Below are 24,728 nucleotides of genomic sequence, written 5' to 3'. Positions count from 1 at the left end.
AAAGGATGTAAGGCATAGGACATATGAATTTCATACATTTCAACTATGCCTCCAAAAGACTTTAATTCTGAAGTTCTAGCTGACCAGATGAAAGGTGAATTTTTACCCTTCCTTCTGCTCATTTGCTATTTCATCTCTCAGGATTGTATCTGGAAAAGGAAGCTGGGGCAAAAGGGTTTCTTAAATACAAGCCTGTGTCCAGTGGGAGGTACATAAATAATGAGAACAAAAGCACCCCCACTTCCAAATCTAGTTCCTCATCTGCCATCGCTCTACAGCTACCTCATGCAAGGACTCTCTTTTTACAGATGAATGCAACATGATTTCTACATGAGTATTCATGAGGGCTCTATTTTTTTCTTTCACTTGGACAGCCTTTAAAGTCCCTCCTCCCATTGCCCAGTCATTACTTAAGATACCCTGGATATAAGAAAAACAGAGCTCAGAGCTTTACTGCAAACCCCTTTATATCTACACACTCCTCCATATGTTAACTCCTTTTTAAATGAAATTCTTGTATTTTCTTTTCTTTTTCTTTTTTTTTTTTTTAATTGAAGTACAGTTAGGGTAACCCCTGAGTGTTACAGGCCATACTTAAAATGGTTAGAGTGATAAAATGCCTGAGAAAACTGGCCAATTAGCAGACAAGTAGGCTTAACTTGCTGATTTGGCCAGACTGTGAGAACACACTTAGGGATAGTGTAAAAAAATAAAGCCAGAAGAAATGCTGGTTGTGGTATTAACTACATAGGATAAGCCAGATCTACCCCTTTCCCTATTTATATCTCAACTCCTAGCAAGTTTCTTCAGTTTCTCTTAGAGCTGAACTTCTGCTGTCACCATGTCCACTCACTGTATTATCATCCCTTCAGATCTTTTTCTGTCACCTTTCTGCCTTGCTGCCCATCTTATTCTCCTCACCTCTTCTTCTATTCAATCTTATGCTACCCGAGTTCAAAATTCTCCACTGTAGGTATTGGTATAACCTTTATCCCAAGGACAGAGCCTGATATTCTACAGATGTTCAGTAAATGAATCAAAAAAAAGTTATAGAAAAGCCTACAATCTAGTACATCATTTTTTTCAAATGAAAATTGACATTGTATTGCATCTTTTTTTTTTGAACTTTTATTGAGATACAGTTAACATAAAATAAACTGCATATATTTAGAGTGTAAAATTTGGTATCCCAATCTCCCAATTCATTCCCCCCCAACCCTCCCCACTTTCCCCACTTGGTGTCCAAATGTTTGTTCTCTACATCTGGGTCTCTATTTCTGCCTTGCAAACCGGTTGATTTGTACCATTTTTCTATAATCTGCATATATGTGTTAATATATGGTATTTCTTTTTCTCTTTCTGACTCACTTCACTCTGTATGACAGTCTCCAAGTCCATCCATGTCTCTAGAAATGTCCCAGTTTCATTGCTTTTTACAGCTGAGTAATATTCCATTGTATATATGTACCACATCTTTTTTATCCATTCATCTGTTGATGGACATTTAGGTTGCTTCCATGTCCTAGCTATTGTAAATAGTGCTGCAATGAACATTGGAGTGCATGTGTCTTTTTGAATTATGGTTTTCTCTGGGTATATGCCCAGCAGTGGGATTGCTGGGTCATATGGTAACATTGTATTGCATCTTAAAATATAAAATTTGATGAGGATAAACCACCCTGGTATATTTTTGAATAAACAGTTTAAAGAATATTACTGCTTAAAGCAACATTACTTTTCTGTATTTATTTTCAGTTCTTTAAGTGTATTAATAGTAACATTAAAGTTGGTACACACTCAGAAGGCATCATTTTTTGACAAAGATGAATATGATGTTTTATATTTCTTATTTGAGGAAGAGTTATCACTTTTGTCTTTTTCCCGTAATTCAGCAACTTTTTAAAATGCATCTTAAGTGACCATAAAACATATAATTATCCAGAAAGTTTTACCTAGAGCTTGTCTCCTGTTCAGATGAGGGAAAAGAATTAGATGTTCTCAAGTGTTATATAAACTATGAAATGTAAAAAGTAAGTTCAGTCAAGACACTGTTTGGACAGAATTTACCTGAGGTGAGAAAAGGAAAGGGAGGAGCATAATTCATGAAGAAAACATTAAATATTCTAACCTCCAAATATCATTGAAGAGAAAACTTTCACAACCCTAGCAAATCCTAGCGGGTTTTCAGGTTAGAATGGCAAATTGTCACATATATATAATTTTTCTTCTTTTCCAAGCATCACTAAAACTACAGATGAGTTTTTTTTTTTTTCTTTTTCTTCTTCTAAAAACCTAAACCCATTAGGATGGAGAGGACAAAATGGGAGAAGATACAACAGCAAGAATTATTAGGAAACTAGAAAGCAAATAGCAAGTGGGAAATTCTACAGTCAACCTGAGAAAGTCGGAGTCCATATCAGCAGTGGGAAAGCTAAGAATCAAACTGATTTAAATAGAAAGGTCCATGTATGACCGAAATTTGTGGTGAAAGGAGAGACAAAGATGCAGTTTGATTCCATCCCTTGTTCTACACCATTGAACATCTGTCTCTCTCTTATCCCAGGAAAAGTCTGGAGATTATTCTCTGAAGAGAAAAAAAGTCTTTGCATTATAGGTTTTTAGACTTATTTAAAGGGATAGTACCTTTTACTGACAACAAGGGTATTAAGTGAACATGCAAATACTGAATACTAAATATAGAGACTACCAGTGACTCCACCGTCCACCCTCCATCTCTGCTCCCAGAACCCTTATGTTTCAGGCAGGAATTTGGAAGATGCTTCCCTGAGAAACTAATCAGTGCAAGGGGGAAAGGCTTGCTTTCTTCTAGCAAGTCTTAAATCCTTAATTCTGATTCTAGAAAGTCCCAGAGGCTGAAGAAAAGGAATGCTGAATTATTAGAAGATGCCGCAGGCTCTGTGTAACAATACAACGTAACTTATGTGATTGTGTGGATGGTCCTTCACCAAGGAGAAATCATATTTAAAACACTAAAGCCTCACTTTTCTGCCCTAGAATGAGTGTATCACAATGGTAGTGACAGAAATACACAAAGAACCAAAATAAAACCTGCTCCTCGTCTCCCCTTTAGGCTGGAAGAAGTATTGAATACTAAATTGTTGGTTGTGCCAAGGGGCTTATGTCAAGGCTCAGAAATGGTTACATCAAGTTTTACAGAAGTAATTTCTTCAGCCCCTTATACAGTATTTTCTAGGAATTTATCGATTCTATTAGTCTCTATTAGAATTGCCAAAGCCTGTCTAATTATTTGGGTCTCTCAACTGTGGCCAGACACCCATGAGTTGAGTCGCTGCTGGCAGTGCCATCCCAAAGTGCCTGTCATTCTTACCACATACTTAGATTTATTTTCTTTCTATCCTGCCACCATCATGATTACAATTCTTAAATAATTCCCTACTTTCTACTTCATTAAAAAAAAAAAAAGCCTGTCCATTTTCTAACGCCTATTATAATCTGTCACTTTCTTCATGCCCATCTTAACTTCTTCCTGTATTTATATAGTTTTCTGAGAGCCCCCAAATGGATCTAACTCATTCTTATCTCCCAACCTCCACCCTGTGGGTTTTATCACTTGTTTCATCTCACTCCACAATCCAATCCCTGTATCTCAAAGTCTAATACAAACTCCACTTGTCCAGGTTTTCGTGTTTTGCTTACTCTAGTCTCCAACTGATAATCCCTCTCTTCTGAAAACCTAACATATTTATAGCTAGAAGCATACAATGCATTACACAATTATTGTTATTTTTAACGAGTCAGCTTTTTTCTCCTTGAAGAAAGGACTGGTTCTTGTTCTATGTTTTGCACAAGGATAAAGACTTGTATCACAACAAGTAGGTACCCAGATTCTAAAACTGGACCAACTCCAATTCAAACTCATTTGTGTGTCCTTGAGCAATTTACCTGAACTCTATGAATCTCAGTTTCTTTAACAATAAATTAGAGAACATAATAATTGATCAAACTGTCCTGAAAATAAAAATGAGAAAACAGATATATTCCTTACAGTGCAGTACATAGTAAGTATTCAAAGTTTACCATTATGGCTCTTATTAATAATAAAATAGCAGTTAAAGACAATGAGAAAGCAGCATTCAGTAGCACTTTGGAAAATATAATTTATTATTTTTCTTATTATTTAAAAATATACAGCTATTCAAAAACCTATATGTGGGACAGAGAGTGTACTACCAGATGATCAACTATGTGCTGAGAAATACTGTATTGGCAGCTGTGACCTTCATTCTCACAGGTTCCACTACAAATAAGCTAAAACACCTGAAATGAAACAAATGTGATGTGGGTAGAATTAAGGAATAATCTACATAAAACTGTTAAACTTAACCCTCAGTAAAACATTGTAGTGTCTGAGAAAAACCCTTAAAACAGAATTGGGAGTGAAAATAAGAAAAATGTTTCTACCACTTTAAAACAATTGGAGATTTATCACAGTTTATATGAACTGAAATTAAACTGAACATGGATGCAGTTCAAGTATAAAAGATTGTCAGAATCTGAAATTCAATTTTGCTACCCTACCTTTACTACAATTTGAACACAAAATATTTCTGTTTTGTGGCTGCCTTTGGCTGCGACACCTATAGATTGTGAGAACGTAGGACTGTTTAGCTTTTGCAAAACATGAAACAGGTCTTATTTTCCAATGAGTTATCACTCTGTGGAGTTGTGACTCTTCTTCTAACACCCTAGTTACAGATTATGACACCCTCCAAGTCACTGAGCATCCTTTCCAAAGTCATATTTCAGTATCCTTTTCCAACTCAATTCAAACTATGTCAACAGTAAAACATTAATTCCTTTGGGAGGGTAACAGATGTACAGCAGGAAAAACTGCATTAAAAGTCTGTATCTTTATCACCTGTTGGTGACATAGCCTTACCTTTCCACCTTTTGTTCTACTTTCCAACGTTATTTCCCTTTGGTCCCAGTCTGGGCCCAGTTAATTCAATATATTCTTTCTAGTAGTTTCATTCCTCTCATCCCCTTGAATTCTACTGAAAATTCCTTTACATCCTAGGACTTCAGGTAAGTCTAATTCACTAGTTCTCTCAGAACAAGTGAAGAGAATCTACTCACTCTGCCAATAAATGTATTAGGTTTTGAACTGGGTGACTAACCGTAAGTAAACAACTGAATGAATAATCTTTCAGGTTGACTACCTTTTATATCCTCTGATCTGTTTCTGTTTTGCTACCCAAGTTCTCACTCCACTTTCGTTTTTTCAAGGCTTCACATATTCCATAGTAGACATCACTTAGCAAGTAGAAATTATTAGGTTTACTTCCTCAAATTCCCTCCATTTATTCCTGCATTTCCTTCCTCTTTTAGAAAGAGATGTTTCCTCCTCTTTCCCATGGTTCCTAGAAAAAGTATTGCTATATGCCTCTGTTAAAAGGATAGGTTTTTTGTTTTTTTTTGCTGTTTGTACTTACACTGGTTTCGCACTTACATTTTTTAAAACTACAAAGCTTGCTACATTTACACAATAGAACTACTTATATACCTAGCATGTTTTATAATATGATTGCATTTTTATATTCATGCCACATTTTCTTCTCTATATTTTTCTCATTTTCTAAATTCTAGCCCTCCACATTAATTTAATCTATTAATATGAAAATTTTATTTTAGAGATCCCTTGGAAATTTTAAAAGGCACTATATGCATTCTTTATGTAGCAAAGCATGGTATTAATACTTCTGAATTTTCCCTGAATATAAAAATAGACCATTTAACTCTGATATCAAACATTTTCATGTTCCCCGTGTCATGTTGCTACTTCAGGTAGTCTTTTGTGTGGTTGTTGTTGTTCTGCCAGTGCTTATTTGAATATACCAACATGTTTTCTGATGTCTTTGCTCACCATTGCTTCTTGCATCTTAATTCTTCTCTAAAGGTAGCATTTTCTGGTTATGCAATTTGAAATTCATCAGTTTAATATGTCATAGACTTGTCACTATTTCTTAAAGATCTTTATTTGATCTAGACTCCAAGGAAAATAATTTTCTCTTGATGCTCCTTCAAGCTGATGCATGGAAATATTTTTAGTTTCCTATTTAGAGGCACAGCTCTAGGCTTCACCTCGAGCTCCCCTGACTATGTGTCTCTTCTTAATGCCATATGGACATTAAAATTAATATCTCTGTGTTCAACACTTAGGGTCTGTATATGAGTTAAGGAATAAACAAAACGAGTGGGTATCAAGAGCTTAAATATATGTTACTCCGCTGTTTTTTGTTTGTTTGGGTATTTGTTTATTCCTGGTTCCTTCTGAGTTCAAGTTGTTTTTCTCTCTTTTTAATTACTTAATTGAAATTGAAATGTCTTCATTCAACATATTATTATATACTATACATATATATGCATATGAATATACTATACGTGCAACTACATATATATGTATTCCATTTAGGCTAAGTTCTGGTTATAAAAAAATAAGACAAATTTCATATTTTCACACCACTTACATGCCATTAGGGATACAGAGGAAGAGCATATATAAACAAATGAACTAGGTAATCCACAAAGTGCTAACCGTAAAGTGAAAAGTAACAGGATATTGTAATATAGAGAGATAGGTTGGGGGAGTCTTTATGCCATTTGGCCAGAAAAGGCTTCTATGATGGACATTCTAGCTAAGACTAGAAGATACAGCCATGTAAACTCATGCAGGTTAATCCCTGTATTTGTTTTCATTTTTCTTTCTCTTTCTTTTTCTTTTTCTTTCTCTATCTCTCTTTCTCTCCTTCTCTCTTTCTTTCTTTCCCTGTTTCTCAGTGTTTATGCTTTACCCCTTTTCTCATTTTTGGCTATAGCTATTTGAATAAAAGTTGAATAACTTTTACAGTTTCATTCTATCCCTCCCCACTTCCCCTTTCCCTTCATCCTAGAATATATTCAAGTTATTTGGAAATCTCTAAATTGTCCTTATCATTTGCCTCCTTTAAGTTACTACTTTGAGTATCTTTGTCATCTGCTCTTTTCTCATCTACTTTGTAATGAATTAAGGTTTTTTTTACTAAAAATAGAACTACCATATGACCCAGCAATCCCACTACTGGGCATATACCCAGAGAAAGCCATAATTCAAAAAGACACAAGCACCCCAATATTCACTGCAGCACTATTTACAATAGCCAGGACATGGAAACAACCTAAATCTCCATCAACAGAGGAATGGATAAAAAAGACGTGGTACATATATACAATGGAATATTACTCAGCCACAAAAAGGAACGAAATTGGGTCATTTCGTGGAGACGTGGATGGACATAGAGACTGTCATATGGAGGAGTGAAGTAAGTCAGAAAGAGAAAACCAAATATCGTATATTAACGCATATATATGGAATCTAGAAAAATGGTACAGATGAACACGTCTGCAAGGCAGAAATAGAGACACAGATGTAGAGAACAAACATATGGACACCAAGGGGGGAAAGGGGGAGTGGGATGAACTGGGAAATTGGGATTGACATATATACACTGATATGTATAAAACAGATAACTAATGAACCTGCTGTATAACACAGGGAACTCCACTGTACAGTAGAAACTAACACAACATTGTAAAACAACTATACCCCAATTAAAAAAAAAAAAAAGCCAGGCTTTTTTTAACCTCTCACCATTTAGTGGAGCTACTCAAACAAAAGTAACCATAAATTGAGAATTGCCAAAACAATACTATCTTTTCAATCATTAATTATGATCTCTTCAAGTAAAACAATTAATTGATAATTCACTGAAACTTCCTTAAATCTGGCCCAAGAACCCTTCTTTGCATATTACATAATTTTTTTTTATTACACAATTTCTTATCGAGCATTCTGTCTTTGTGGGATTCTATTTCCTCTGCCCACTTCTTAAAAGCCTTTTTTTTTTCTCTCATGACTTTGTCCTTGATTGTGTTTCCTTCTAATTTTAGATTTTGCCTATATATATACTTTTTATATTACATGGTGAGAAAGGTTAAGAGAACTCTCACTGACATACTTATCAAGCTGATTTTAAAATATAGTTATTAGTTCAGGTTTCTTTCCATTATGTGTTGTTTCCCATATAAATGTATGGGTACTTTAAACTATGTCTAAATTCTAATTCAACTTTCTACTGGAAATATGTTTCCTTCATGTGTGTTTCCTATCTAGGTTAATTATATTAGAGTCCTAATAATAAACATTTTATTTATTAATCTTCACTTTCAGAATAAACCAATAGGATAAGCATGGGTGATTTAATTATTTAGCAATGTAAATATTACATTAACTACCTTAAGATAAAAGAGGTATAGTAGAAAGAAGCTGGATTATAAATGAAATATAGAAGAGGAGGCAGTAAGAGGTAGAAGAAAGAGTAAGAGTAGGTATTTCTTCATCATATAGAGTGAGAAGTTGAGACATAATATGCATATAGCAAGAAACATTTTATGGATAACATAATATTATCAAGGTCTATAAATATAAATAAAATATAATAAATTTGTGAAACAAAGGAAAAGATGCAAGAAAACATGAACAGTCACACAAATGACCTACATTTTCATTTGCAGGAGAAGTCAATAAATCATATCTCAGAAAGAATATTGTTTAGAGATATAGAGAAATCACACAGAATGAAATCATAAGGTTAAAAGTACCTGCCTCCCCTTTGTGGATGTAAGGATTCTTTCTCACAAATTTTTATTATTCAATTGGTTTCATTTTGTTATTTCTCTCTCCATATATATATGTATATGGAGAGAAATATATACATACATATACACACACACAATATGTAGAATATAGTATTGCTATTTATAATATATTAATATTTTTATATATATGAGGAAAATGTGTGTGTGTGTTTACTGTTATCAAGTCAAACTTCCCAGGAATATGGCAACACCTATCAACATGTAAATTTAAGTTCAGTATTATATATGGAAAACTCTCTTGATTTATACTTTTAAATATTAGTTGTTTTATTATTTTTTTCTTCAGAGTGTCTAATATATGTCTATTGTATCTCCTTTGCCTCGTCTCCATTTCAAGCTTTTTTTCTCTGAGCCTTTTCTTCTCTTTTTTTTAATCTTTATCTCACAGTCATTCTCTTGGTTAATCTCCTGCTTGTCCTCCCCTTATGGAATTTTTATTTGAATCTATTTTCCTTTGGACACTTTATAATTTTTTTATTTTTTAGATATTTTTGTCCTTTAATTTTTTCCCTACGTTTTTTTAACTCATTGCATTCTTCATTTCATTTTTTCTTTTTTTAATTTATCTTAGTTTTAGATTTTCTGAGTCCAAGTTTTAAAAATATGTATCTTCAGCTCTTTATTTTTTTGAAATTTACAGTAGCTTGGAGTGTTGTGCTACAATTTCATTGTTGTTTTGTCTTTGTTTTCTAGATGGAAGGTTTTCATCAGCTGAATTGTTTTGATTCTCACTTTTTTCAGCTTTATTGAGGCATAATTGACAAAATTGTAATATATTTATAGTGTACAATATGATGATTTGATGTATGTATACATTGTGAAATGATTACCATAATCAAGTTAATTAACACATCCGTACCTTACAGAGTTACCTTTTTTTGCATGAGAACACAAGATTTACTCTCAGCAAAATTTAAGTATTAATAGCTGTGTTCAACATGCTATATATTAGATCCTCAGAACTTACTCATCTTATAAGTAAAAGTTTGTAATCTTTGACCAGCAGCATCTCTCCACTTCTCCCACTGCCCAACCCCCACCATTCTACTCTCTGACTTTAAGATTCCACATGTAAGGGATACCATCCAGAATTAGTCTTTCTCTGTCTAGCTTATTTCACTTAGCATAAGCGAAATATTTTTTATATGTGACATTATCTATTCACTCATTGATGGACACTAAAATTGTTTCCATATCTTGATTACTGTGAACAATGCTGCAGTGAATGTGGGAATACCATTATCTCCTAAAGATAATTATTTCATTTCCTTTGCATATGTACCCAGAAATGCGCTCATTTTCTATATCTCATCACATAGCTTTGCATGTCATTTTTTCGAATCTTTTTCATTTTAGGCAGGGCTCCTAGACCAAGAGCACTTTCTTTAATCATTATTATGAACTATACTTTCCTTAATAGATAACATTTTTGTTGATGGCAGGGAAGCGGAGAAGTTGATGTATATTGTGATTCTCTTTCATTTCTCTAGGTTCCTTCTTATTTCCTATTTGTGTCTTTTTGATCACTGACATACCTTCAGTGTCATTTGTCCTGTATTTCCTTTTATTTTCTCAAAAGTGAAGATTCTCTAAATTTCCCAGTTCCGGACCCATTCACTTTTAAGCTCAGTCTCTATAGCTGATGTTTTAAAATGCCAAGTCCCAGACCTGTGTTCAGTGTTTTAGCATTTAGTATAAGGTGTTCTCATTTTGGTCCAATTTTCTTTTGTGCTTTATCTATTGCCTTTTCACATTCCTCCCATTTCTACTAGGAGTTTTAATTTTCTCATTCCTTGCTCTCCAGATCCATAGCCTTATGGCAATGACAGAGTACCAGCAGCAGCTTTGTTGGAATTTGGTGTTTATTTCTCTACTTAAAGGTAGTACTTTGAAATTCACACTATTTTCTGTATCTTAATAATGTTGAAAGCTGAAATCACTTAAGGTTTTATTTGTGCACCTTTTTAGTCTCAACTTTTGGGAAAGTTTGAATGAAATATTTTAAGTTTAGTCAACTTCCACTCTCCTAGGACTAACTTGAAGCAAAATTATAAATTTCTTAAAATATATACATATTTATCATAGAAAAATAACAAATTATAGAAAATTAAAAATAATTAACTTACCCACTTCTAAACTACCAAAACATAAACAGTATTTAATATCACTATAGTACAGTTTGTTTCTTATACATTGGCATAATCATGTCTATGTTATATATTTACATATATGTATATAAAAAAATATGTGTGGAGTAGTGGGGGAGAAGATTCTCATAATTTTTGTAGAGATTGAGCAATAGGTTAAAACCGAATTATTCTGTGTATGAAAGGAAATGGTAAGATATTTAGAAGTCATGGTATGGGATTAGAAAAAAATGGTAAGAACCAAGAGGTGCAAACATAAACTGATATCTAAAAGGTATTCTTTATGAAATTGCATGTATAATATACAGATATAGATAGATAGATATAGATATTAAAAGTTTATAAAAGTTTTTAGTTTATACATATTGCCAAATTACCATAAGGCTTATAACAATATATGCTTTCATCACCACACCCTCTCTGTAACAGGACTATTTTAAAAGTTTGGGTCAATTTTATAGATTTAAAAGGTATGTTATTTAAAATATTTTAGGTTACATATTTTCACATATTTATGGCTCATATCTTTTATGGAGGGAAACTGGTGAACTATCTACTCATATCTTTTGTCCATTCTACTAGGACATTTAAAAAGTTTTTAATGTCTTTAACCATTCTTTATATATAAATGACATCAAATTTTTGTTATTTTTTAATAGATATTTACCCAATCATTCATTTATATTTAAGTATTATTTAGGACATTCTATTGATACTTAGAATTTTTAATGTCATTCAATTTAATGATCCTTTTTTATGAGTTCTTTGTCTATAATGCTTAGAAAGCTTTTCTTGATCTTAATTTGAGTAAAATATTCATGTACTTTCCTACATTTATTATTATTTTTAAATTACATTTATTTCATTACTCCATCTAAAAGTTGTTTTTGTTCTTAACATATGAGTATATAAATAAATAGTTTTGTAAGTATACTTGGTCTGCTTCAGAGAATTCTTCTGTTCTGTGGCTCTTATAATTGCATCAAGACCAAATTATTTTAATTGTAATTTCATACATTTTAGTAACTGGTAAGGCAAGCACTCTATATATTATTGCTCTTTGGCTAGCTCTATAAAATAATATTTTGAAGCTATAAGAAACATGTTCATTACTTCTAGAATATACACACAATGTATGATTCCTTTGTGTATATTATTAAGTCATTGTAATTTCAAATATATCTGGTTGATATCTCAGTACATAGCTATGAAAATCAGTCATTCAGGTAGCTGCAATAGAGATCATAACTTGATTTACCACTTTCTTTGTAAACAAAACAAAACAAAACATGGGCTTCCGTGGTTACACAACGGTTAAGAATCCGCCTGCCAATGCAGGGGACACAGGTTTGAGCCCTGGTCCTGGAAGATCCCACATGCTGTGAAGCAACTAAGCCAGTGTGCCACAACTGCTGAGCCTGTGCTCTAGAGCCCGTGAGCCACAACTACTGAGCCCGCATGCCGCAACGACTGAAGTCTGCGCTCCTAGAGTCTGTGCTCTAGAAGAGAAGCCACAGCACCGAGAAGCCTGTGCAGAGTGACAAAGAGTAGCCCCCTCTTGCCACAATTAGAGAAAGCCCACACGCAGCAACAAAGACCCAATGCAACCAAAAAAAAAAAAAAAGCTAATATGACACACAGAGAAGGTTCCTGAGAGTGAGGACATAAACTGGTTTCTAAAATTATTCCTCAGCATTTTATAAAAAACTCTGCCACATTTATTTACCAAAACCTCTAGAAGGACCTACCTACAACTTTCTAATTCTTTATTATTTGCTTTTATCATACCACTTAATTTTTAGCACCTGACACTCAGAGGAACTTAAGCTTTCACTAATGTGACAAATGTTTCTAACATTATAAATATTATACATCATTTCCCACATAATTACCTTGTGAAGTCTGTCATCTCCATCATGATCATACACATCTTCTTGGCCAGAACAATGATATCGTTGCTTGTATCATCCCATATCTCAATCTCAGCATCCAGCTTACTCTTTACTTTCTTGAAATCAGCAACTTGCTCAGCGATCTTTTCCTTTTCTGCCTCAGGCAATTGAGTCATCTTAGCCTAAAACAGGTGATAATTAGATTTATAATCATTCCACTATGTCAAAATACATTTTTGGAAAAAGTGATCATTATAGGATACTCATAAAACTTGTTCATTTAAGAATAGAGACATATTGGGGGAGTCAAGGAAGGGAGGGAATACGGGGATATGTGTATAAAAACAGATGATTGAGCCTGGTGTACCCCCCCCCCCAAAAAAAAAGAATAGAGACATATTGATTTTTTAAAGTCATATACTAAAACTTCCCAGGTTTAATTTTTTCATATAAAATATCTATTGAATTGTAATTGTTTGCCCTAGAACTACAATGTTAAATTTAAGAATACCAAAGTGTAATTTAGTATCTGACATATTTAAATCTACTCCTTAATATAAACGTAGCTCTTCTAAAATTTCTAATGTATTAAATTTTTAATTTAATTCAAACAATGTAATGCCTCACATGTTAGAAAAGCATATACTTTAATTGTACTAAGAGTGTGCTTCAAAAGGTAGACGTATAACAAAATATATTTTGAAATGAGACTTTACCTATGTATGTATATACATTGATAGATCCTTATATAAACAATGAATACACATTGGTAAACAGTACAGTATACATTTATAAGTCATACGTATATAGACAAGCACATACATAAAATCCTAAGGATTAATGTGTACATGGTGCATATAAACATATTAAGGTATGTATGTGTATTCAAACTCTGGGGGAAGAATAAAAATGTTATGGGCAGGGTTTATTAAGGCAGCCCTCCCTAATTAGCATCCTGAGTTTTGAGGTGTTATTTTTTTATACACAGTAAACAATGTGCTGGCATAGTACTATTCTTTGTATATGTCATATTTGGAACAGTATGCAAACTTGCACTTGCAATTTAAAATGTGGGATGGTAGACAACCATCTATATCCCTAAACTGCCATATTCACAACCATAGCAACTGGGACCTATGACTTTTTGTCAAATAAAAAAGAACTCCGAAGTAAAACTGATTCAATAATATTAATCAAGGCCATAAAATTTCATAAGACTGTTCAATCATCTTGTCAAAGAAGAAATCCATACATAATCCAATAGTAGAATAAGTACACAGGTTTGAGAAGGAACACTTAAAAAGGATAAATCATATAAGGGGAATTTACTTATTTGATTATTCACAGGGAACATGTGATTACCTACACTGCCTATGTATTAACATTTTCAGGTGCTAATTTCTAGTTCACCTATAGATAGGAAATTGGAAGAAATCACTTCAGAAAGCTTTGCAAAAATGTGGTTACTAGGTGCAGAATACTGAAAACATACTTTATTGAAGCAATAGTGTACAAAAGCAATAAAACTAAAATATATGAATGGAAGGAATTATAAGAATGGTCAATGGAAAATCCAACCAAAAAATAAAAATCAAAGAACCAATATCAAGTATCTGTCATTTATTATCTATCATAAGCCTAATTTGGGGTTTAAAATAACTTGACATTTGTGAAATCTCAGGATTAATTATCCATGCTTCAGTTCTAGCCTATGAAAGAATCTAAACGATGAAGCTTTCTGATTTGAAATTTTCTTTAAGCTCCTCAGCATAGGCTTGACACATATCGAGTTCACAATTAATAATAGTTATTTCCTATTCAATAAAAAGTCAAAATATATTCACATATTCAGCACTTAAATTTTGATTTCTTTTCATTATTTATTTTATTTTACTTTAAGAACTAAATTAAGCTCTGAGACTAAGTTTTTAATTGATGAGTGTACAGATGACTCTTCCTTAGGAGCTGAAAATAGCTTGTAAGTTTCTCTTCTCAGGAAATGTGGCCTATGTGATATGTCAAAAGAAGAGCAACTTTTACTGCTACTGGTATGTGGCAAAGCAGGCACATAAAGACACAGCTCCCTTATGTCTGAAATCAATAGTATACAAGCCATCAAGAAAGTTGTAAGCTACTAACACACTAAATCAGCTCAAAAACAGAAATGAATTTTCTCCTTCTTAATTACCGGTCATTATCATTTTCTCCATTTTCACAAAAAAGTATTTAAACTTTCAAATAATAATAGCTATAGATCAATTTATTTGGGGTCTCTTTTAAGTCTTCATCTCAGAGTTAATAAATGCATGACTCTGGATCTAAGAAATAATTTTGAAGTGTATATCGGCATATGGTAGAAAATTTTTCACTATCTTCATGATAAAGTTCAAACTATTCAAGAGGGGATCTGGTCAAGTGTATTCCAAGTTCTGTTTCTTGGAATGCCACTGATTACCAATATGACCTTGAGGAAGTCACTTAACCCTCCTGTCTACATTTCCCCAGACACAAAATGACAATAATTGCAGCTGCTATCCACTTGCCATGCAGGGAACAGAGTCAATTACTGGATAGCATTGAGACTGACCCTGTCCTGGACAAGAATCTCATGGGTCGCACTCAATTTCCTTAATAACATCTCAACTCACATAGTGAATTACAAATGGCAGATATTTACTTCTGACAAGATAAAGGCCAAAAGTTGGGCAATAGTTTACAAAACTAAAAGTTCTGGAGAATTCTGACTCTTTTTTTTACAAAAGGAACAACAAAAACAAAAAAAGCATTAAATTACTGCCTGACACCTTTACTGAAGATTTGTGGTGCTTCTGTGAATGACATTATATGCCATCGATCAATTGCAATCACTATGAAAATATCAAAATAGAACTTCAGAGAATATTTGATATTTAGGAATTTTGTGTCAAAGTTCCTTATTGGATTAGTTTTTGCAGGATAAGCAAAGAAACAGGTACAAAGCTCAAAACAAGTCAAGTAAATGGAATCTCTGACATTACTGCCGGCTGGCTAAGTGGCTCTGCTCCTGCTCAAATATATAGAATATAACTGTGATATAAATAGCTATTAAAGGCTTTTTGAATCCCTGCCATCCAAATGAAATTTCACTGTATGTTAACTGATTTTAAAATCTGTTCTGAAAGACAATGAAGGTAACATTTATTTATGCCAAACCCTCTTCTAGGCACCTTAACACATACTCAAAATTTAATTTTCATAGCAGCCCTATGGAATAAGAACATTATTATTCTAATATTATGAATTATGAAACTGAGCCTCTAAAAGGTTAAGTGATTTAGTCAAGATTGCAGTGTTAATAAATGGTAGAGCCAAGATGAAAACCCAGAAACTCTGGTTCTAGAGTTTTCGTTCTGTCACCATGCCTGCAAACAGGAGGAACACTGCCCACCATCTCTACATTCTCTTCGATATTTCTCTATTACCTTCTACGTTTGAACCCAATTGTTCTCCAAAATATAGTCACATATCTTTTAGAATATGTTTCCTTATTTGTAAACTAGAAAGAAATAATATTCACTTCACAGTTTGTTTTAGAGATCAAATGAGTGAATGTATATGAACATACTTTTTAAAACTCTTAAAAGTGCTATTAAGTGCTAATTGTTACTCATACTAAGAGATTCAGTCCTTCACTCTATACAGTTAGTGATCCTCAGAATTCTGTTTCTAAGGTTATTCTCCTCTCTTCAACAAAACTTGTGTGCTCCCATTAGCCTATTAGGCATTTTCAAGTATACATATATCATTTATACTTTTAGCTCTAAAACAGAGATTAGAAGAATTATTCTGAAAGGGCAACATAGTACCTAGTATATGTTTTGCAGGCCATACCATACCAGTCTATTGCATTATTTAACTCTGCTGCTGCTGTCATCCAAGAGCAGTCATAGACCTTGTGCAAACAAAATGAGCATGGTTGCTTTCCAATATGGACACTGAAATTTGAATTGTATATAATTTTCTCACATCACAAATATTATTCTGATTACATCTATTCTGAATTTCTTCAAGCATTTAAAAATGTAAAAATAAAACAAAACAAAACATTCCTAGCTCACAGGCTATAGTATGCCAACACTTGCCAAATCTTTATTTATTTTTTGTCAGTAGTACTACCTGCCATCCAGTCTTGAAATTTCACCTTTTTTTAAAATTCTCCCCTTTGATCTGTTCCATTCTTTTAGGCACATTTGTCCATTTTATCGCTAACACTTTTATAACATCCATCTCTTTCTTTGTATTTCTACTACTATTCTACAAGCTGAAGTCAATTTTTTCTTTCAGTTTCAATCCTTTTGTCTTGCTACCAGTTGATTCAATCTTTCTGACTTTGATAGAATTGTGCAATTCTTTAGCCAAAAACACCCTTCATGTCTCCTTACTGAATAAAGAGTATACACCCCTCAATATCACTATTAAATTTAAAGTAGAAAATTCACATAGAAAAATGCCCAAATCATAAATGTACAGTTGAACAATTTTCACAAACTGAGTGAATCCATGAACCTAGCACCCAATTAAGAAACCAAAAAAACATTAGCAGTACCCCAAAAGCCTCCTTGTGTCCTATTCTAGTCACTATCTCCCAAGAACAATCAAATCACTACCTGTATTTCTAAAACTATAGATTTTCCTGTTTCTGAACATTATAAAAATGGAATAATAACATATGTACTCTTGAACCTGGCTTTTTATGTTCAATATTTTATATATTTGAAATACATCTATATTGTTGCATGGAGTTATACTCTGTTTATTCTCATTGCTCTATAAAGAGTATTCCACTGTGTAAACATATACCACTCATTTATCTGATTTTCTATTAATGGTCTTTTGAGAAGCATTCAATTTTTGGCTATTATGAACAGTAAATATTCTTATATTTTTCTTTTGGTGCACATAAGGGGGCATTCTTCTTGAGTTTGTATCTAAGAGTGAAATTACTATGACACAGGCATCACCATGATCTTTGCCCCTACCAGCTTGTCAATGTTATTTCATCTTCCTTTTATGCACTGTACCCTCAAGGTAAACCAAGCTATTTGCTGTTGCAGGGAAATATCTTAAGATATTACCCATTAATTATTTTGTTCATATTCTTTCCTTTTCCCACCTATGTTGGTCCAAACTTAATCATATTTCCAAGCCCAATTCATACAGTACATTCCCTTTTCTTCTCCAGCTATATGTAATTATTCCTTTAACATTTTCAGAACATGTTATCGATTCTTCCCTCAGGATGTTTATATTGTTCTCTCTATTGTAGCCTAATTATTTGTAAATGTGAGTATCTTATCTCACTAGAGGAAAGGGCTTTGAAAGCAGAATCATCTTTCAGAGTATTAGTGGCGATTCTGTCTATCTATCTTATGTGCTTATTTGTCATTTTTTTGGTCTTCTGCTCCTCAACTATAAGTTTCCTGAAAGTAGGGACATACACATGATAAATGTTTGTTTGCAGTTGTTGATAGAAATTGTCAAGATATAAAGGAGAATAGGAGTGTGGGATCAAAATTTTATAGCATTGATCTTGCATTTTCTTTGTCACTTACATTTACACATTTTCTAAGCTTCTACCTCTACAAGGTAGAAATTAATTTATTTTTCCTGTCCACTTTCTTTTTTAAATTTTTTAAAATTTAATTTTTATTTTATATTTGAGTATAGTTGATTTACAATCTTGTGTTAATTTCATGTGTATAGCTAGGTGATTCAGTTATACATATACATATATCCATTCTTTTTCAGATTCTTTTCACATGTAGGTTATTACAGAATATTGAGTAGAGTTCCTTGTGCTATACAGTAGTCCTTATTGATTATCAAGCTTTGTAGACAGTACTAGCTTTGTAGACAGTAACTTAACCATCCTAGACCCCAGATTCAGCACATGTTAAATGATTATACTCTTATTAGAGATCTTCTGACAATTAGAGTTATGTCTATAAACAGTGATACCTAGAATATATTAGGGCCTTAGTAAGTGGTGCTTACAGTGAATGTATATAACTACAATAGCCTGGCCTCCAAGACTTTCTACAATATTATGAGAAAGGATAGTTAGAAATATTCACCTCATAGAGTTTAGGTAGAGATCAAGTAGTATATTTTGAGTGAATACATTCCATAAGCAATAAACTATATGGTAATAGAAGCTCACTATAATTCTCTTATTTTCAGAAGCTCTAGAATTCAAATTGCTTATTTTACAGATAAGGAAATTGAGTTCCAGGGAAGAGAAATGTGTTGAAAATATTACCCAGCTGGTTAATGGCAGATTTGATACATAAATCCACCTGTTGCTGTTATTAATACTTCCCTCTTCCCTCAAAATTGTTCTGCTTTACCTAGCTATAACTTTTACATGAAAATTGATTTCTTAAATGAATCATATGACTGTTACATTCTCTGTCCGTAAACCTGGATGGAACACAGAAATAGTATTTTATTAAAAAGACACAATTACTAATTTTTATAAATATCAGGGAATTCCTAATCAATTAGTATTACTCGTGGGTGGGTAGCTAGACCTCAATCTTCAAAATGAAATGTTTTATAAACTTTTAAAATATATGCTTGGTGTAAGCGTATTAGATAAATATTTCTAAAAGAAGAATTCTTGTTCTTACCTCCACAGTTCATCAAATTTAATGGTAGTATTTATAATTTTTTAATAAGCCCATAGGCATTTTGTGAATGGATATGTTTTTAATATACCAAAAGTATAAGCAGTAGAACATTTCACTGGAGTTTAGCAAATCTGAAGTGCTGCTGGCAGAAATTCAACTTAATTAAAATTTGAGGAACAAATTCATAAAAAAAGGTTTTGCATTGATTTTTTAAAGCATACTAAATTGTGATTTCAAACATATTCTTGAGAATTCATTAAGGACAGTTTTCCATAATATTTTTTAATGATAATTAGGGATGGAAATTGGACTCTGCTTTAAGGAATAATATACGTTTCTACATTTTTACATGTAGTCCTTTAAATCAAATTTATAAATATATTAGCTTTAAAAAGTTCTGTTTCCTCATCTGTCAATATAGCACTCTTAAAATTTTATGGGGTATGCTCACAGATTCCCATCAGGTATAAAGCAATCTCATTTTATTACAAAATCTTATAGGCTTCAGCGGTGGGTGGAAACAGAGAATTAAGTATTAAATCAATTAAGTATTAATCAATCAGACTTGATTGATTCTCTATTTCCTAATGGTAATAATAATAATGGTAATTAACATTTGTTCATGTTTCCCATATGCCAGTTACTTTGCTAAGCACTTCTGAAAATTATACCATTTAAATAATAATATTCTGAGGTTGATATTGTTAATCTCTACCTTTTACAATCATGTAAATGAGGTCTCTAGGGGACATATACATGTCTCCTATAAATGAAGATCTTCTCCAATGTTTTTTTTTTCCTTTTACATAATACCTTCCTGTATATGGTTTCATTTGTAATATAGTTTTCAGCACTAAGCTTAAGCGCTGGTCTTGAAAAAAAATATAGTTATATATTATTTGTAAACCAACTTGTGTCCTGTTTCTAGGGAAGATAAAGCTGTGAAAAGCTCCATTTGGAAGACAAATGGAGAAATTTGAAAACAGACTGAATACTAGGAAATATTAAGAAGTGATTGTTAATTTTCTTCCATGAAATTACAATATTGTGATTATATAAGAGAATACCCATTATTTTAGAAGACACTTGCTGAAATATTTAGGCATAAAATGCTATGATGTTGCAAATTGCTTTGAAGTGGTTCAGAAATAAAAAGCAACTATGACTCTGGAAGTATGTTAAAGTTACTAAACCTAGATCATGGAAATATCCATGTACATTGTATGAGAGTTAAATTTTTCTGTATGTTTAATTGAAAAAATAAAATCAATAAATAAAATTTAAATAAAACAGAATAAAAATTAAAATTTTAAAGAATTATTTGAAAAAAATTAAAAGCTTGGAAAACATAATATGTTTTGTTTTCTTGTTTTGTCAAGGTATCAGGAATATTATAGGCCATATAGTCTATTCTCTTATCCCAAAATACCATTCCATCTGTCACATCACTGACCAAAGATGCTTCAGCCTCTCCTTGGACATACCTGAAGGCTCAATGCTGAGTCCTCTGGTGCTAAGATATAAATTTTACCAGTAAAAACCAAAACAGTGAATAAGATTCGTGACCTGCAAAAGTAATCCTCACATAGATAAGTGTGGCTGAAGACCCACAGGAAACAAATTCATTCAGGATCTTGGTGTGTATCATATGATTGAAATTTAAATAAATGTGGCTATAGCATCGACCTTCTTCTAAAAAGAAAAGTTGCTAATTCAGAGTTGGTGATCTACGTGGAGCTCAAAAAAGTGGTGCCAGTGGGAGGAGGTATCAAAAATTTGACATGAGAATCCCAATAATTTTGACAGATATGACCTTACCAGGGGCATATAGTTTTTGCAATACATATTTTAGCTATAGGTTTAACACTAAGCATTTAAAATCTTCCCTCTGGTTCCTTTCTCACCAAAACCGGTGGGTTATTATAAGCTGTCTTCCAAAGTAGGCTTTCTCAATGGGAAGTGCATACTTTAACAAGCTCGTATGAGTATTCTGAGCTACATGGTCCTATATATTTTTTTAAATCTAAACATTGCAAGGATTTAACTAATTTAAATTCAATTGCATTAGGTTTTCTTTAGATCTTCATTCTAGTTTTCATTATACTTTTTGTCTCAGGTGGTGCCAAGACTGAAAAAATAGAAATCCTCATGTTTTGGAACTGCACAGCTACACACACAAAAAAGGAACAATTCTTCAAGTAAATAATATAAAGGCTATGAGAAACTCAAGTTTTAGAAGCCCATTCATTTTATTCACAAGACAGCTTTTAGGATGTGACTCAAAAAGCCTAGGAAATTTTACTTTGCACACAATTTAAGTAAGTGTAGTTACCTGAATTCCATGCCCCACTTTATAGTAAACTGCAAGTAGACAGGAAGTGTGCTAGTCTGACCCCAAGGAAGGAAAATAAAAGCTATCAAAGAAGAGACAGAAAACTCAGATAACTGGGGCTCTTTCAGTTTATGAATAAACTTTCCTGCTCATGCCAGGACACCTCCATCCTATCACTGTATTATAGCACAGCACAATTATGTTTGGTCATAATACTGACAATGAGTCATCTATAACATCATCACTCAGCATTTACTGATTTTCTACTGCATAAGAGCACCATTCCTGCTCTCCAGGAGCTTAAAATCTCTCTGTCCAGAAAATATCAAATTATATTTGGAATATTTTGGTTGGTAAGTTAAGTTGCATGGAACACAATTTGAAGACTAATTCCAGCAGATGTTATTTTTTAAGTTTAAAAATGTGTGTCTTCGTGCAAAATAACTTTTTCTATAAGAGTTCCAGAAAAGCGAGGGTTTTACTAAATACAGTTTTCATATATTTCTGGTGGTGTGATATTTAATGTTTGTTTATATCTAATTAAAATATTTTTTTCAAAGATAAAATCCTGACAAGGTATATGAATAATGTCACTAAAATAGGTATAATTTGAGAAAAAATTCTACGTCTCTACTGATAGTTAGCATAGTTCCTTCTTTTTTTTTTAAAGATATTTTTGAAGTAGACCATTGTTAAAGTCTCTATTGAATTTGTTAAAATATTGCTTTTGTTTTATGTTTTGGTTTTTTGGCTGCGAGACATGTAGGATCTTAGCTCCCTGACTAAGGATTGAACCTGCACCCCCTGCACTGAAAGGCCAAACTTAACCACTGGTCTACCAGGGAAATCCCAGTCCCGTCTTAATTATACTTTTATAATGAACATAATTTTATAAAATGTATACATGTATTAAATGCATAACTGAATATAAATATAATTAGCAGATTTCCTCCCAATATTTTACAGGAATTTGAACACTTTTTCTAACATTTTTCTTGATAAAATAACAATCTGAGAAATGTAGTATAGAATTGCAAATAATTGTTCATATATTATGCTTACATATGTCTATATTACTGATTTAATGTATCATATTCATGATCTATATAAATATGCTGATAATGCCTGTCATATTCACATGGTAAATAAAAAATCTCATTAGAGTAATGTCAGTTGAATATAGGGTATGTAATCCCCAAAAAACAGTGCAAAGTTATATTTTTTGTAACCTATTTACCAATTGCTAGGTATTTAAAAAAGAAAAAAACATCAATTTAGAAAATTCAAAAATATTATTTTGTGATTACATTACTGGGTAACTGTGCATTTTTTCTGTTCTGACCCACAGTTAGCTGAAGTTTCCATATTTTAAAAAAATTGTCAAACTCCTTATCATATATTCTTTGAGAATTCAAACTTCCCTCCCTAAGAGCACTATAAATTACTAAGTACCTACATCCCCAAAGACCACCTTTTTACTCTACATTTCTGCCCTTACTGATCTATTACTTTCACTCAAGACTAACACTCCATGACTATTCCCTTCTTACTCTGTTATAGTGGCCCAACATTTGTAAACACTTTAAAAATCATCCATATACATAATTTGTGTGTAATGAAAAAATTTTGAAAATGCTTAGGGGTAATATGGGAATTTCACAAAGTGGGAATGAAAATATCTTAAAATTTTAATCTATCTGGTTTTTATCTGAGTATTTAGAAAACTGGAGAAAACACCGCTTCCACATTAAAAAGAACAAGTCAGAAAATCTAAAAGTTCATGATTTTTTTTTTAACCTACCAGTGATGTCAATGAAAAATTACACTGGCTAAATTAAACATGCAAGGAAAAATTTATTCAAGAGTATTGCATAGGGGAGAGAGACTGAACTTGACTCTGCTGGAACAGAAGGTGGGAGAGTTTTTAAGCACTGGGGTAAGCTAGTGGAAAAGTACTAGAGTACATTAAAGGGGAGGTTGGTCAAGTTGGTTAGACCATCTATGTTTGGTAATGGTGCTTATTAAAGTTTGGCTCCTACTGTACAACAGAGGCTGGTAGATAAGAGACATTATCTTTCTTGATTATTACATTTCAACAGGTGGCTCTCAGGTCCTTGAGAAAAATATTCCTGAATTTTAAACTTGGCAACAGGCTTGGAGAACATTTGCATCTCAAAGGGATAGAGAAAGAATTTACAATGACAAGTTTTCTAAGGTAAACGCTTTAAAAAAGGAAAGTCAGTGACTTATAGTCAGGAAGAAACCTGTCTAAAGCTTAGTCAAGCTGAATTGAATAATAAGGTCATCTTGTTTAGAGGTCACAAGGCAACCAACTAACCTGAAGTTCAGTGGGAGACAGATGCCTGCTGGAAGAAATGCTATGCAAACCCTTGCTCATCTTGGGCAGGTGCCATCAGACATTGGTAGGATGAATTCAGTTAATAGAGTTGACAAACTGGTTGAGCGTGGATCATCTTATGATGCCAAACAGTAAGCAATTCCTCAAAAAATATCAGGGAGGACACATTAAAAAGAAACAAGAACCAAACTCTAAAAGCTTCCAATAACAAAGGTGGGACAACTGGTCAACAAAATAAGGTTAAATCCATAGAATACGATAAATATGTATGAACCAATCGTGATAGAAATAAACTGAATAAATAAATAATGTGAGAAGGGACAGCTCTTCCTTTTAATTATAATTAATAAATTCAGAAGAAATAAGGAATATAGTCAGTGGGAAGTTGTTGTATAACAAAGGGAGTCCAACTTGAGGATGGAAGGTGCCTTAGAGGACTGGGGCGGGGAGGTTGGGGGGGACTCGAGGGGGGGGAGTCAAGGAAGGGAGGGAATACGGGAATATGTGTATAAAAACAGATGATTGAACTTAGTGTACCCCCCCTAAAAAAAAAAATGACAAACATCACTAATATCTGTGTCAAGATTAAGTGAT

The 24,728-nt window shown here is 32.8% G+C and overlaps 1 protein-coding gene across 1 annotated transcript in view; it reads right to left on the bottom strand.

Annotated features, from left to right (window-relative positions):
• The window catches only part of CTNNA3 (catenin alpha 3), a 1,725,716-nt gene that overhangs the window by 139,123 nt on the left and 1,561,865 nt on the right, over window positions 1-24,728 (bottom strand). The window contains exon 15 of the mRNA XM_057737480.1: window positions 12,776-12,957. Coding sequence (XP_057593463.1) covers window positions 12,776-12,957 — 182 coding nt within the window. The remainder of the gene's footprint in view (window positions 1-12,775; window positions 12,958-24,728) is intronic.

Source organism: Hippopotamus amphibius, chromosome 5, assembly GCF_030028045.1.
Source record: "Hippopotamus amphibius kiboko isolate mHipAmp2 chromosome 5, mHipAmp2.hap2, whole genome shotgun sequence".
NCBI lineage: Eukaryota > Metazoa > Chordata > Mammalia > Artiodactyla > Hippopotamidae > Hippopotamus > Hippopotamus amphibius.
The sequence above is the reverse complement of the archived record's forward strand: the minus strand, read 5'-3'. Positions and strand labels throughout refer to the sequence as shown.